Raw genomic sequence first — 13,275 nt, 5'->3', positions numbered from 1 at the left:
GGTTCCATCGCAAGCGAATACGCTGCTGCAAAAGAGGCAGAAGCAAGTTAAGGTACAGCACAAGCGAAAGCCCATCCCATGCAAAAAAACAGTGCGGACTTCCGAGTAAATTAACACCGTCGAAAAGAGCGTGTGTATTGACCCTTCCGCTGTTCTGAAGTCGCTTAAAACTTGAAATCTACTCGATGTTGTTCGTCCCTCAGTTCTGTAGATAAAGAATCATGTGGATTCTGATTCTTCTCTGAGGAAAGGGCGCTTACCATCGAAGTAAAAATCAGTCGCAGAAGCGACCGCTGGCTTGTTCACTATCCAGAGGATATGCCTATTAGGGAAAAATTTAATTTGTAACCAATGTACGGGTTCTAAATTTAATGTTCAGTAAAAAGACATGGCGCTGGCATACTTTTTCCGCGAAGGCGAAACCATTAACAAATAAGCTTGTTCTTGTGTTCCACAAAGTGTCGTATGACCACAGATAGATGGCATGTTCGAGGGAACGTCATACATCTTTAAGCGAGATGCTGTACCAGTTCATACTGGCCGGTTAGTCCTTGGGTGCCTGAACATATTTTGGACAAAGGACCCAAATTTGAATGCGCTGAAATGTCCGACAAATCTCATTTTGCAGCAACATCGACTGGCCGTCAAGGCTGTTTTGTATGATCAAAAAAAAAATTCCTTGAAACGATAGATTTGGGTACCAAAGGAAGGTTGTAATCGACGTGAATGGGGATTGTATCGAGTAAGTATGTCTGTCAGAACTAATATTTCTATGACAGGCAAAAAAATAGTTAGCTTATCTGTCTTTACTTGGAAAGAATCTAAAAAAATTGACTGCTTTTGCCTCGTATATAGATATATATAGAACAGTACCATAGAGTGAAGTCATTTGTTAGCCTAAATTGCCATGCATGATGTAGCAAGTTATAAGCCATTCGCTAAAACATCACGTCTAGCACCAGAGACAGTAACCATTGTCCACCTATAGCCATTGAGGTAAAAAAAAGTTCATCATAAACAATGCCAAGAGATGAATTCATTTGCGTGTTGATTCTACAGGTAGTTAAACAAACTGTGATGACAGTTGTGTACGGCGTAACCAAGTATGGAGCTCAACTGCAAATATTGCGACAGTTGCAAGATCTGGATGATTTTCCACAGCAACACGCCCACATCGCGGCCTCATACCTTGTCCAAAAGGTGTTTTTCAGGTACTTAATTTTTCGAATCGTTGGCATTGGTTTGTTACTTCAACAAAGTGTCAGCTTTTGCTTCTTGATAAATTTTGACATTCCCATAGGTAGCATCGACTGTGGGCTAAGCATACAACTGTGATTCCATATAACTAGAGTTAGAATTTTCATAAAAGTATTTAGGACTGCCAGTTGGGACGTGGTGTATATAATTTGAGCCTAACTGGTTTATTTTTTTCAAAAATCCTTGTCACACTTTTTTTGATTATAAAACAGCTTACGGGAAATGTTCACTGCAACCAGAGAAATCCAAGATTGGTTTACTAATTGTGCTAAGCTAGTGGCGAAAATCAGATGTCGGCCAATCAACTGGGTGACACCCCTCGGACTTCCCGTCGTCCAGCCCTACTTTGTACCTGTTAAGAAAACGTACGTAAACAACACGTTTTACAAGTTCGAAGCCATTTTAGCACTTCACATAGTTCTGGTGATTATAAATGCCTCCAAATTTCAATTTAGGAGTTAACGCGTTCATCATTTTCATCTAGTCTTTAAGCATTGCTTCAGAAACTGGCTCCCAGCACGAAACGAAGTGTGCTTGAGCCAGAATTCGAACCTGGATCACCATGTGTCCCCTAAATATAGAAAGCAAACACGTTATCCACTGCGCCATTACGGAGCCTTAGTTCAGCAGCTAAAATGCATAAAATGCGTTTTGCATAATTCTAATAGCGTACCACTTTCTGGCCACCTATGCCTTCTAGAAGGAGCAATGTAATAGGTTTTCAGATCTGTTTCAGCCATGCGTCAAGTAAAAACACAGCCTAGAAAAGTATCTGCAAAGATTTTGAATACGATGGTTTGGATGGTTTTTTGCTTACTACTGAAGGCTAAGATCTAGTGTTCTTTAATATTTTTTTCGTCCGTGTACTAATGCCATAAAATACGTAGAATGGTACCCTCAGTTTTTTGTGTAGCTTTATATTGATTACGCCAGATTATGAGGTCAACAATAATGAATGCATCGGTTTGCCCGTACACACTGATGGTTGGGGTGATCCGCGTTCCGCATGTTAAAACATACATGTAGGCAAAGAGAGTCCTGTGCCGATATGGGACGTTTTTATAGAATGTGCGTATTTATCAATCCTTGCCCAACCTTTACTATATCATCTAACAATTTAAAAAGGAAAAACCGTCCAAAAAGATTCAATCTAACAAACAGTAAAAGTGGCAATGAACGACGCCATCTCTACTTCTTGCTACATGTGGCGGAATTGTCGAAAAGTCATTGATAATAAGGGTCGTATTTTTGCAAATTAATTCGTGTGCTATGAGCGGCTGTATCACAGCTGCTATGGACACACTTCAACGTATAACATGGTCAACAGACTTCAATCCTCTATTTTTTTTAGCTTAGAATTTTAAGTTCGGTGTTGCGGTTAAACATTGCTTTCTTCCGTTTCTAGCTACCTCGAGTACGAAACAGATTGTATCTGCGCACTGTTCTGGATTTAAATTATTTCACGTGTCTTCCCAGTTAGTACTTAACCACGTTACCTCCTATGTCATCGTAAGAACTGGCATAGGTGATCTACCATAGCAGGGTCATGATCGGTTGGGCATGGTAATTGTGTCGGCTAAAGAACATTGCTGCGACGGATTTTCAAAAAAAAAAAAAGAGAAACTGGATGTAAACACTTTGGTAACCCAAAAACGGATTGCCGAAAAATGAGAAACAATACCTAAAAAGAAATCTGAACTGCTTTCAGCAAATCTCTCGGGCTAGTAATATTTTCAGGAACGGAGGCAATCCTAATTCGTGTGATTCGTAAGAGAAGTAATAAAGAACCGTCAAATGGACAGGGATGTCAGCAGATGTCTGTAATCCTGTAAGTGATACCCGTGCATGTTAACGAAGCGTCAAATTTTACATGCACTCGAGAGGAAAGGTATTCTTAAAGCTCTTCAGGTGGCACATAATGAACAACACATTGAACCCGCAGAACAAGGCCGCGGCTGGACAGGTTAAGGATCTTCCTAAAAAAAAGTTCCTTTTGTCTGAGAAAAAAAAAGATAATAAATAGATCAGTGCTCTCGAGTGGCGTCAGCGCTGAAGATATATATTAATTTTAAAACCAATGCATATGTCCGCCTGGTATCAGTGAAACTGGTTAAATCCACATCATTTCATCGCTGTTCCAATAATCAATTGTGCGTTGAAATAATCTAGCTAAATTTTGAGACCTGTTGAAGCAAGACATTTGGAATAGTAGAATTCCTGGACAGGAGTGCATTGACAGATCAAAACCGATCAAAGCGTGAAAGCCTATGACTAAAAAAAGTTATCGGATAAACTAAGTTAACGGCAACGATGACTCGGTCAACCTATATTACAAGGGCAGAACTACGGAACATACGAATTCATTCGAAGATATATAATAGGTATAAGCACGGTAAAATTGTCTTCCGCCAGGAGAAATATACGTCCGAGATAGGAAGCAGAACCATTGGCAGTGCCCCAATTTTCAGTTAAGAAGGGAATCCCATGCGCGCCAGTGAAAGATAAGAAGGGAATCCCATGCACACAAGTGAAAGACAGGAAGGGAATCTTATGCACGCAAATCAAGGATAGCCAGTGAGTTGAATGGTGATGAAATGTGTGACGCTGATCGTGCAAATATTATACTGGGCAACTTCAACTCACTTGGCATTAAGTAAGAGTCAACGAGTTGTTTCTCAAGGCAAAATCAAAATACTGAAAAAGACAGTGAAAACGAGCTCGAGAAAGCTTTATTTTTCAGTTGTTATGGTGCCGATGGCTTTATCTAGTTCGTGGCGAATTCCACAATTATATATGGCGACAAAGCGGCCTCAGGAAATATTCTACGTTTGAGTCTACGCGACAATGGCTTTATCGAAAACGACCGAGTCTTTCCTTCCACTATGAACATCATGGAGGCATGAAGCAGTTACCTTCAATATCCGCGGAGTCCCCGTAGTAGCTTTCGTCCATCCGTTTGTAAATCGAATCGGTAGCAGCGAACCTAGGTGGAACAAGCTGGTCCAGATTCTTCGCCGACGACATTTAGATTTACGTTCTTCGTTTTTAAGTGCTTCGCCATGCACTTTGAATAAAATAGCCACATGACATGGTATTATACTGACAGCGAAATGCGTGGTCTAGGGACCTCAACGTCAAAATATCTTAAACACGGTGGCAATACGTCGCTAATCCAGAACGCCAGAAGTGTAAATAGAATCGTAGGACTAATTATAGTCACTAACTATACCCTGTCTTTACATGTAATTATTTGATTGCTACGAGATGCCGTTGCCCCCGTGTCAGTGCTCAGTGTTAAATATAAAACTAGTTAGGGAGGAAAAAGCTCTCACAGAATGTTTAAAAGAAGGTTCCCTTAGAGACATGACATTTGTTGCGATAAAGCTCTCTATAATGATATTCTAAAATTTACTGGACAAAAATATGCTTAGTACTGATTGATGAGGATACAATGCAGAGCTAGCCGAAGTAACTTTCACTAGTACTTTTCTACAGTTATAAAAGTGCATTAAATAAACAGTTAAAATAGATAGAAATAGAAATCTGTATCAATAGTGTCTTCGTGTGGCGTGCTTTGTTTCGGATAGTTCGCGCAGGCAACCAGATAATGCTTCATCTTGCATTTGTGCGTCAAATAAAAAGTATCATATTGAACCGTGTTGTGAACAACTCTTTTTCTGCCCTATAAAGCAATAGAGATTAGACTACCTCCTTGTGCACTTATGCCCCTTCTAAAATGAGTTCGGCTGCTGCAATCAGCCGTAGGGCAGGAGTATTACTCCTCTACTGATTACATAGCCTCAATTTGTCTTGGCTTCTTTTGGGTTTCTGTTTTATTCTAGATCGCTGGTGTCTTTCGGAGAATCAATCAAAAAGCAATACATCGATCTTGGTGACCACGACGCTAAACCCAACGTGAATAAACAGAAGAATGCTTTCCCACCGAACTTTGTTCACAGTCTCGACTCTAGCCACATGATGCTGACGGCGATTCATGCGCAGGCAGCAGGAATCACCTTTGTATCCGTTCACGACTGTTTCTGGACGCATCCGTCTACGGTGCGTGATTTATGGTTATCTATTAATTTAGCTGTTTATTGTCCCGCGTAAAATGGCGCTAACGTATTCTGTTAATGTTATTATGCTCTATCCGTGGCATTCGAGTTAATATCTCAAACAAACAAGTGATACCAAGCCTGTTGGAGAGGAAGTCGTGATGACGCTAAAGTAACGAAAAGGGAAGAACAAGAAGACAGGATTAGTCGATCTTTTAACTCTGCGTTTTTGCAATTCTTCAGGTGGATATCATGAATCAGTTATGTCGCGAACAGTTCGTAGCCCTTCATTCGTACCCAATCCTTGAAGATTTGTCGATTCATCTACAGAAACAGTTCGGTTTTCCTACAGCCGAGATCCTCAAAGACAGTTCTGTTTCAGACATTATCAAGCAGAGGCTTAACAAAGTTTTGAGACAAGTTCCTCAAAAGGGTGAATTTGATCTAAAGGAAGTCCTCGACTCTGTGTATTTTTTCGGCTAATGTTCTAATTCAACTGCTGTTTCGCAATCAGATCTTATCAAACTTCCTACGATAGAGTATATGAATGCTTGCATTCGTAAGCATAGTTGTAGATTATTTTATGGATATAATATCATGAAATGGGCCAAGTCGTATTTTAAGGGAAAGAAATAACTATGAGTTCGTTCGAATACGATGTCATATTTAAAGTATCAACCGTGTAATTCGGACTTTGGCGTGTACTACTCTAGTGTATAGGTATTGAAATAATGAGTTTTGATGTAAATACTTTCGGAATCACCAGGAGCGCTGCGGAGGAGTGTCACACCATTTTTACTGTTTGTCCAAGCGCGTGTCACCTAAGACCTGCAAACGTTACGTTAAAGCGCGGAACATGTCATGATGTCTCAATTAAACAGAGTGTCCTTTATTTTTCCTATCTAAATCGGATGAATTCTCTTTGGTGCAGATTTTCTTTTGGAGGGAAATATGTATGTTGTTGTTCTTTAATATCTATTTTTTGATCAAGAAGCAGATAACGTCAAATTCGAAATATCACGTACGACTGCGTTTACAGTTCGTTCGGGCTGATACTTCACGTAAATTCATTGAAATTCAGTGAAATATCACGTCGAACGGAAACACCTTGAGTCTATGGTACTTCGATGTCAGTTCAGCAATTATACGAGGAAAAGGATATGCATAGGCAGTCATTGTTGTTTGTTCCAGACATACAACTTTTGTGTACAATCTTTAGTAAGAATTTTTAATAAAGCACATAATTTTGCATGTGTTTGTCTTCATACATGCTCATGACTAGTGCAGATTCAGTGCGTAATTATCTTGAATGAAGGGATGCTAGCTCCGGTCAAACTGTAAAAGTAATTTCCGCGTCATCATAATAATAGTCTGGATTTTCTCCGTAAATCACTGTAAAGGCAGCAATATAGGGAAATAGTAATTGACGCTGCGAGTATCCGCTGAGGGAAAGCTAAACGCTAGGTAAGCATTTTAAATTCAGACCTACCACCATGACAATTACCGCATCCGAGTTTGTGATACAATCAAGCGTAGCTTGAAATAAAAATTGTTTTGTTGAAGTTAAAATTTCCAACGTCGATATAGGTAAGAATGTTTAACAGACCTCAATGGAGGAACCTAATTGATGCCTGCGCCAATGTAACTAAGCTTGAAATTGTATGTTATTATACAAAAAGTCAATCACAATAGAAGTGGATCGCTTGGCTTGGGTTGCAAGAATATTAGGGCTACAACTGAATCAAATTGAAAAAAATAATCACCTATTTGTTAAGTAAAAATTCGAGTCCAGAAACGTAACAAGGCAAAGGTCTGAATAACTGGAACTTACGACATCTTTGAATCAATCAAAGAAATTTAGAGTGAGCGGATTATTAGACACTGTTTTTATAAACTAGTTTTCCAACCAACATAGTTATACGCATTGGCTAGGATCAGTCGGTTTATTTTCCACCAGTCAACAGTGACTGTTCTTATATATTTGAAGTTTTATATCACTTACGAAGGCGTAGTGCGTCATCCTATTTTAGTCACTATTCCTATTCGATCCTCATTGTTTCTGTCGTGACATGTCCAAGGCAAATGGCCATTATTACCGTTTATATCAGTTTTGCATGCTCGGGAAGCGACTATTCGTCTGTGAATATTAAGCCGAGCCAATTAATTCCAAAGTGGTATAGACCAGTAGAAAATGGTTTTTAATTGTATTTGTAGATCTATGGTTCGGTCTATTTATCCACTGTGCCCATTTAACTGAAATCATTATACATTTAACAAAACACTAAAAGTTACCTATTTAGTATGATAATAAATGGTGGTTGTGAGTCGAACGTGATTTCGTGCTTTTGGGACGTGGCATTTACTTTTCTGGACTTTCTTATTTTAAGGTTTCAAGAGGCCTGTTTAGTTGGCCGGAAACGTTCGACTGTGATGGTCAGTAATGCGAAAGCAAATATCACGTAAAAATGGACGCATGATCTTGCAGCTTCTGTCGATAACTATTTACTTGGCTGGAATAATAAGGGACGCTCTTGTAATCAATTCAAGCACCGGCTAGTGGATGTACAACAAGATGGGATTTGTTGGAAATAGCCGCTTTTCTTTACAGTGAAATCTGTGATAACAAAAAAAGCTGATGAGCTAGCCAGGTTCAGCCTTTTAGAGACATTTCCATAATTAGCTTGGTTACTAACGGACTTCACATCCTGAGGCGTCCATACTATTAATTCCTAGTAATTTACCTGTTTTTTTGACTTTTACAGACAATTTGAAGACCGAGACAAAAACTTATCGAAGTACATTGTTCATGCAAGGTTCCCATTGTGACATAATAAGCTTGACGTTGAGAACAATAAGATAATACAAGCCGCCGTTGCACAAACAGCAACTAACGGTAATAGTAGTAGTCATAATTTAGAGACGGCTATACAGTCTCAGATTCGTACTTCGTGATACGTTAAAAAAAATCACGCAAATCTGTATTAAAAATGCCTCATCTCATGCTCTAATGGGATTTTGTATACTCTGTGGTAAAGACTGATGAATGTAATGTCAGACCCTCAAACTGCTGATGGCAACTCGTACTCTCACACTCAGTGACATATCCATAAATGACTATATTTTCGGCATACTGTTGAAGGCACCTCAAATGATGATTTCAAACAAATTATAGAGCGAATGTTACTTTGACTTGCAAATTATCTTAAAATGTTACTTGGAGGTACTATTTCGGTTTAGATTATAAGCCGATAATGACGGAAGGCTTGAGATTTTATAATTACACCCACTGGTCTACCATGGAGTGCGAATGAGTGGAAAAGGTAATTTCCTGAAAGATACAATGACGCCATGGCAACTGCGGAACGCAAGACTCAGTTGAATTGCTTTTCCATATCCACGTCGCGGTACTGACCAAAGAGCTGTTCCTTAAACGCACCACCGAATGTATTGCAGCGCTCCAGAACATGGGGACATAACACCTGTAGACAACAGAGTTATTATCAGGTTGATATTTACAGCTGATATCAGTGGTTCATGTATCCTACCCCGCTTCACTGAGGCCTTTGCCATTATTTTTATTGCCTTCCTCGCTTTTAATTAAAACGATTATTTGGTCAGGTGTTGAAATAGCCAAATATATAGGTGCTGAGGATATGGCCTTTTTTTGAGGCTAGCTTTGATGGCCCGTAATAATATTTAGTTGTCGTAACGATCTGTGGGCATAATGGGTCTCTACCCACCTGGATTGTACACTGTTTGCCGTTAAAGCATTTGGGACAGTTTGTGACTACCGAAGTAACGTGCGATGGTTGGAATACCTGTGCAAAATAGAAGACAATCAATAAGGAACAAAGATTATTTTCATAACGTTTTTATTGCTACATTACGTTTTCATGTATACGTGGACAACGTTTTCGGTTATCTCCATAATCACTAGTGACTAAGTAGTTAACTGCTACAAATATTTTCTTTGTTTCAACGGGCTTTCGAGTGGCCGATTTGACAGATTATATCGTGCCAACACAGAATTCTGATGTGTATTTTTAGAAATTCCATCAAATAAATGTGCTCTGTTCTGTTGCCTAGGCAGCAGCTCTTACTAAAAGGTATTGCTAACCTTTGGCCTTCCAGGACAGGTTCGAACATCGACACTTCGGGTAGTGACATACGGCCGAAAAGAGTTTTCTAGACCGCTCGAGTACAACGTTGTTGAAGACCTGCAGCGGTCACTACCGAATATAAACATCGTTTTACAAACAGTTATTGGCTTATTTCTATGTAGTTTTTTTTTAAGTTCAGTAACAGCGATTGACCTGCATAACTTTCATAAAAAAAAAAAAAAAAAAACATGTGATTACAGCGGTGATTAAATTGAATGAAAACTTATCTACACAATTTATTACGCAAGGCACACTTGATTTCCTCATAAAGCTAGAAAAGCTAACATTTACTAAACTACAACTTTTACCATTGGAATTTCCGTAAGACGTAGGCTACATGTCAGTTCGTGGAACCGAAGTACGTTTTCTCTGAGGATATCTGCGATATCTAATTTCATCGTAGTCTCAAGCCATCCGAAATGGCACATATAAAAAATATCGTCCCTAATTTTCTTCAATCCCCCAAGTATCTAGCTGTAAGTTTGTAATTTCCTTCCGTTTTATAGTGTGTGTAACTTGCATTGTGCGGTTTGCAATCCTAGTAATTGTATACCTGTTGTTAACATCCGGCAACGCAGTCTGATAGCGACCATGGTGCATGTTCTGTTGCCTTTCGCGGAAGTCTCCTACTGCAGTTGTGGGTGATAATAGGGAAGATCCAAAATAGCGCCCACTTTCAAGAACCGACGTTCGCTTATTGCCGCCCACCGCTGGGCTGAACCTACTTTGGTGAACGGACGAAAAAAGCGTACTGCCCATGCTGTCATTCAGAACCGTATACTATTGTACTCCGCAGAAAATCTATGAAAACAAGTTATACAACCTCGCAACTGACACACAGCTGCGTTACCTCAAATGTTGTAATTAACAGCTACAAGCTCTCGACTATGTCTTCGACCTACTGCGTGACTGGGAATTGCAGTGGCTGTGCTCGAACCTAATTCTTATAAGAACTTATGGTAGGCGTAGGTTTCCCCTCGACACAAAATTGTTAGAAAACACCCTAACATGTTACAGTTGAACAAATGTGCGTATAGAGCTCACCGAATGCCTTTAATGCAACTATTTTGCTACCCAAAATTCGATAACCGGCCGCACTAGGAGCGCTGTCGTCTTGCGATAGCACCAGCATTAGCTCGTTGACACCTTCAAACATGGTCTTCGATGCCGCAGTAGTACATAGTGTACAAAATTAGAGTGCGTAACCCAGTAACCTACTACTGCTATTCCTTTAAATCATCTGGAAAGTTTAGTGTATTTTTAAACGCATTTCTTTGCATATGAGGTTTTTACCATGGAGTTTTCTTCAAACCAAACCAAAAAAAGAAGTAATAAAATGAACGCGCAGCAGGCCGTCGTTCAACCCTCGAATCGAGCTTCTGGCCCCATACTCGTCTTTATAGCTGGCAGTGAATAGGTTAAGTTTTGGACTATTTTGAAAGGTCACTTGAAAGCAAGAAGACCCGCGGCGAAATTGGGCCGAGAGACCTGAATTTATGGGAAATGCAAATCCGCCAACAACTGTTTTAGCGGAACCTCTACAAACTGGAGAGGAATCCGGACTCGCTACAGCCCGCCATCATAGATGACGTGACGTGACAGAATAAGAACACAATCGTCGAAATATCGGTTGATATGGGAGCATGGACTAAAGGAAGCTTCAAGATTTAGTTAAAAAGAAGAAAACAGCCGTTTTTGGTGGTCGTTTTCGTGGAGACGCGCATAATGGCTTCGAGCTATGTCATATTAACAACAAGCTTTGGTAGCCCTGCACAATGATAATAGGTTGTTCACACGTTGCCATTTGTTAGTTACAGATAAATTCAATACCCGGTCTGCTTCGACCTTCGCGTTCCCGAATCTGCCGCCGTATGGCTTTCTCAAAATGCAAAAAAAAGCCGGTCGAGGAAATTCAACAGAAATCTTAAGCAAAGTTGATGCCTTAGCTTACGAATACATATTTTGAAAGCTGTTTTCGGGAATCATCTACGTTTCACCTTCTCTAGTTTGTTTTTTTTTTAAATTAGCTTGTCTAGCCACCTTGTGTACGATAATAATAAAAACAACCGTGCATACCGTGTGACGGGCTCATCTACTACGCTGCAAAGTGATGGCGCAGAGTTTCGAAGAAGTTTGCGGGCGTACAAATCCGCATCGATGTCGTTGCCAGATAAATGGGTTCGAGCTGTTCAGACCGGGAAAGAAACAACACATTAACTGTTGACAAAAACACCTGATTAATTTTTGCAGAATGGGCCTTTGTACATCTCTGAAAAAACACGTCGTAGTAACTTTCTTTATACATTTCCTGATACTAAGTCGCCTAAGGCCCTCATAATTTTTATAGCTTACTAATGCCGTGTCTGTACAGGCGGTCTTTGGAGGTTTACGAGAACTTGAACTATATTGGGTTTACCTGTGGCTAGTAAAAGGGCTTACGTTGGTTCAGGTGACTGACCCTTCCGGTCAGATGTGTGAAGCGGTAATCAGACATGCCTTTCCAAGCACGCACTGTCAATTACAAATAAATGCAAACAAATTGTTCACGTATCAAGTCACCGATTAATAAATGACGTAAGGTACAACTATAGCGTGACAACCGTTCTAGGACAACAAAAGGCGGAGATAAAAGGGTACGCTACGCGGATCTCATGACAGCACAGAATTTCTAACGGATTTATGTTCCTGTGTGTGCTAAATGACTATAGTTATTATTTGGACCTATTTTTGTTTAGCTAGCAATTGCTGAGGCTTCGCTATACAAATGAACACAGTAAAGCGTTTACGTCTAGTACGATCTCTAAACTTCTATTAAGCTGCTAAGTAAACGAGATCATAGCCCAAACACTGAATGAGCTATGGTAAATATTTCGCCAAGGTTGCCTACTAAGTTGTTGACTATGGGTTTTGCATCGTTGAAGTATGATAATGTTTTCCGTATTTAGGATTCTTCGGTGTGGCGTTCCGAATTTTCTCTAGCTAGTAGCTAAGATCTCAAGTAAAAATTGAATAGTGGTTAGTTGGCAGCTCGGTATCGCATACAATGTAAAGCTCAATGTCGATTTTGTGTTGATATTTATCCAGTTCATAAACAAACGAAACATATGTATAGATAATAAAAGCAGATGATATCGCTTCATATGAACAGATTTGCTGTACGGGCGTGCATCTTACCTTTAGTAGGACTAACCTAGAAGAACCAATCTTATGCGACTGCAGTTATATTTTCGTAGGTTTAAGGGGTGGTATACACTCGGCTGGAATTAACGTAAGCTTCTAGAATGAGCTATAGTGGCCTGCTAAAGTATTATGGTTTCGCGTGGTCAGTTACAAGTACAACTAGCCTAGCTAGACACAGCGCACTGACGTAAGGATGCGTTAACTGGCGACACTCGTTAACGCAGCATTCAAAGGAGTTTGTATCAGGCCTTCCTGATGCTACGTATAACCGTAAAACCTCTGCCAGTGACCTCAAGTCTGCACTTTCACCACTCGAGCTTAGGAATCTGCTCGCTAGAACGAGCTAAACGCTACCTACTCAACATAGAGAGGAGAAGAAAAGAGTAGCGCAAAAATAATGTATACGCTGTGGGCAAAGTCTTCTTAGACGAAAGCACACCTCTTCTTTGTTGGGACTTTTGTGCTGGGAAAGAAGGATCTTCGCGGACGCCGTGCAGGACCAGGGCTGGTCGCTAGCCATGGCCCATCGATGAGGCCGTTTACGACAAGGTACGGCCCGAACATATTGAGCCCGTGTAGACGACGCGCGGGTGATAGAGCTTTAGCGCCAGCCAGGACTTTCT

At 40.2% G+C, this 13,275-nt stretch overlaps 2 protein-coding genes across 6 annotated transcripts; one reads left to right on the top strand and one right to left on the bottom strand.

Annotated features, from left to right (window-relative positions):
• The first annotated feature begins 1,059 nt into the window (after nt 1-1,059).
• Nucleotides 1,060-6,563, top strand: LOC111255571 (DNA-directed RNA polymerase, mitochondrial-like). Its single transcript, XM_022817665.2, has 4 exons — nt 1,060-1,211; nt 1,470-1,622; nt 5,100-5,316; nt 5,556-6,563. The coding sequence occupies exons 1-4, from the start codon at nt 1,078-1,080 to the stop codon at nt 5,793-5,795; spliced, it is 744 nt and encodes a 247-aa protein (XP_022673400.2). The 5' UTR covers nt 1,060-1,077; the 3' UTR covers nt 5,796-6,563.
• Nucleotides 6,180-13,169, bottom strand: LOC111255573 (uncharacterized). 5 transcript variants are annotated; one of them, XM_022817666.2, is made up of 7 exons: nt 12,647-13,169; nt 11,912-11,983; nt 11,549-11,657; nt 10,026-10,196; nt 9,430-9,541; nt 9,053-9,130; nt 6,180-8,791 (listed from the first exon to the last, which is right to left on the bottom strand). In XM_022817666.2, the coding sequence occupies exons 2-7, from the start codon at nt 11,964-11,966 to the stop codon at nt 8,684-8,686; spliced, it is 633 nt and encodes a 210-aa protein (XP_022673401.1). In that variant the 5' UTR covers nt 11,967-11,983; nt 12,647-13,169; the 3' UTR covers nt 6,180-8,683. The 5 variants fall into 5 exon arrangements, with proteins under 5 accessions (XP_022673401.1, XP_022673403.1, XP_022673402.1 ...); XM_022817668.2 differs by having other exon boundaries at nt 9,430-9,529; XM_022817667.2 differs by having other exon boundaries at nt 10,026-10,193.
• Nucleotides 13,170-13,275: the final 106 nt, after the last annotated feature.

Source organism: Varroa destructor, unplaced genomic scaffold (genome assembly GCF_002443255.2).
Source record: "Varroa destructor unplaced genomic scaffold, Vdes_3.0 BEIS01000001.1, whole genome shotgun sequence".
In the NCBI taxonomy this organism is placed as follows: Eukaryota; Metazoa; Arthropoda; class Arachnida; order Mesostigmata; family Varroidae; genus Varroa; species Varroa destructor.
Note: the sequence above shows the minus strand (reverse complement) of the source record. Positions and strands in the feature narration are given on the sequence as shown.

Bases quoted from the DNA above. Each gene is read 5' to 3' on its own strand.
- LOC111255571 (XM_022817665.2), top strand. From the start codon at position 1,078: ATGACAGTTGTGTACGGCGTAACCAAGTATGGAGCTCAACTGCAAATA. The intron at 1,212-1,469 runs GTACTTAATTTT...ATTATAAAACAG, and splicing joins GTCCAAAAGGTGTTTTTCAG to CTTACGGGAAATGTTCACTG. The intron at 5,317-5,555 runs GTGCGTGATTTA...GCAATTCTTCAG, and splicing joins TCTGGACGCATCCGTCTACG to GTGGATATCATGAATCAGTT.
- LOC111255573 (XM_022817666.2), bottom strand. From the start codon at position 11,966: ATGTCTGATTACCGCTTCACACATCTGACCGGAAGGGTCAGTCACCTG. The intron at 9,542-10,025 runs GTATACAATTAC...TATATTCGGTAG, and splicing joins TTGCCGGATGTTAACAACAG to TGACCGCTGCAGGTCTTCAA. The intron at 9,131-9,429 runs GTTAGCAATACC...TATTTTGCACAG, and splicing joins CCTGTCCTGGAAGGCCAAAG to GTATTCCAACCATCGCACGT.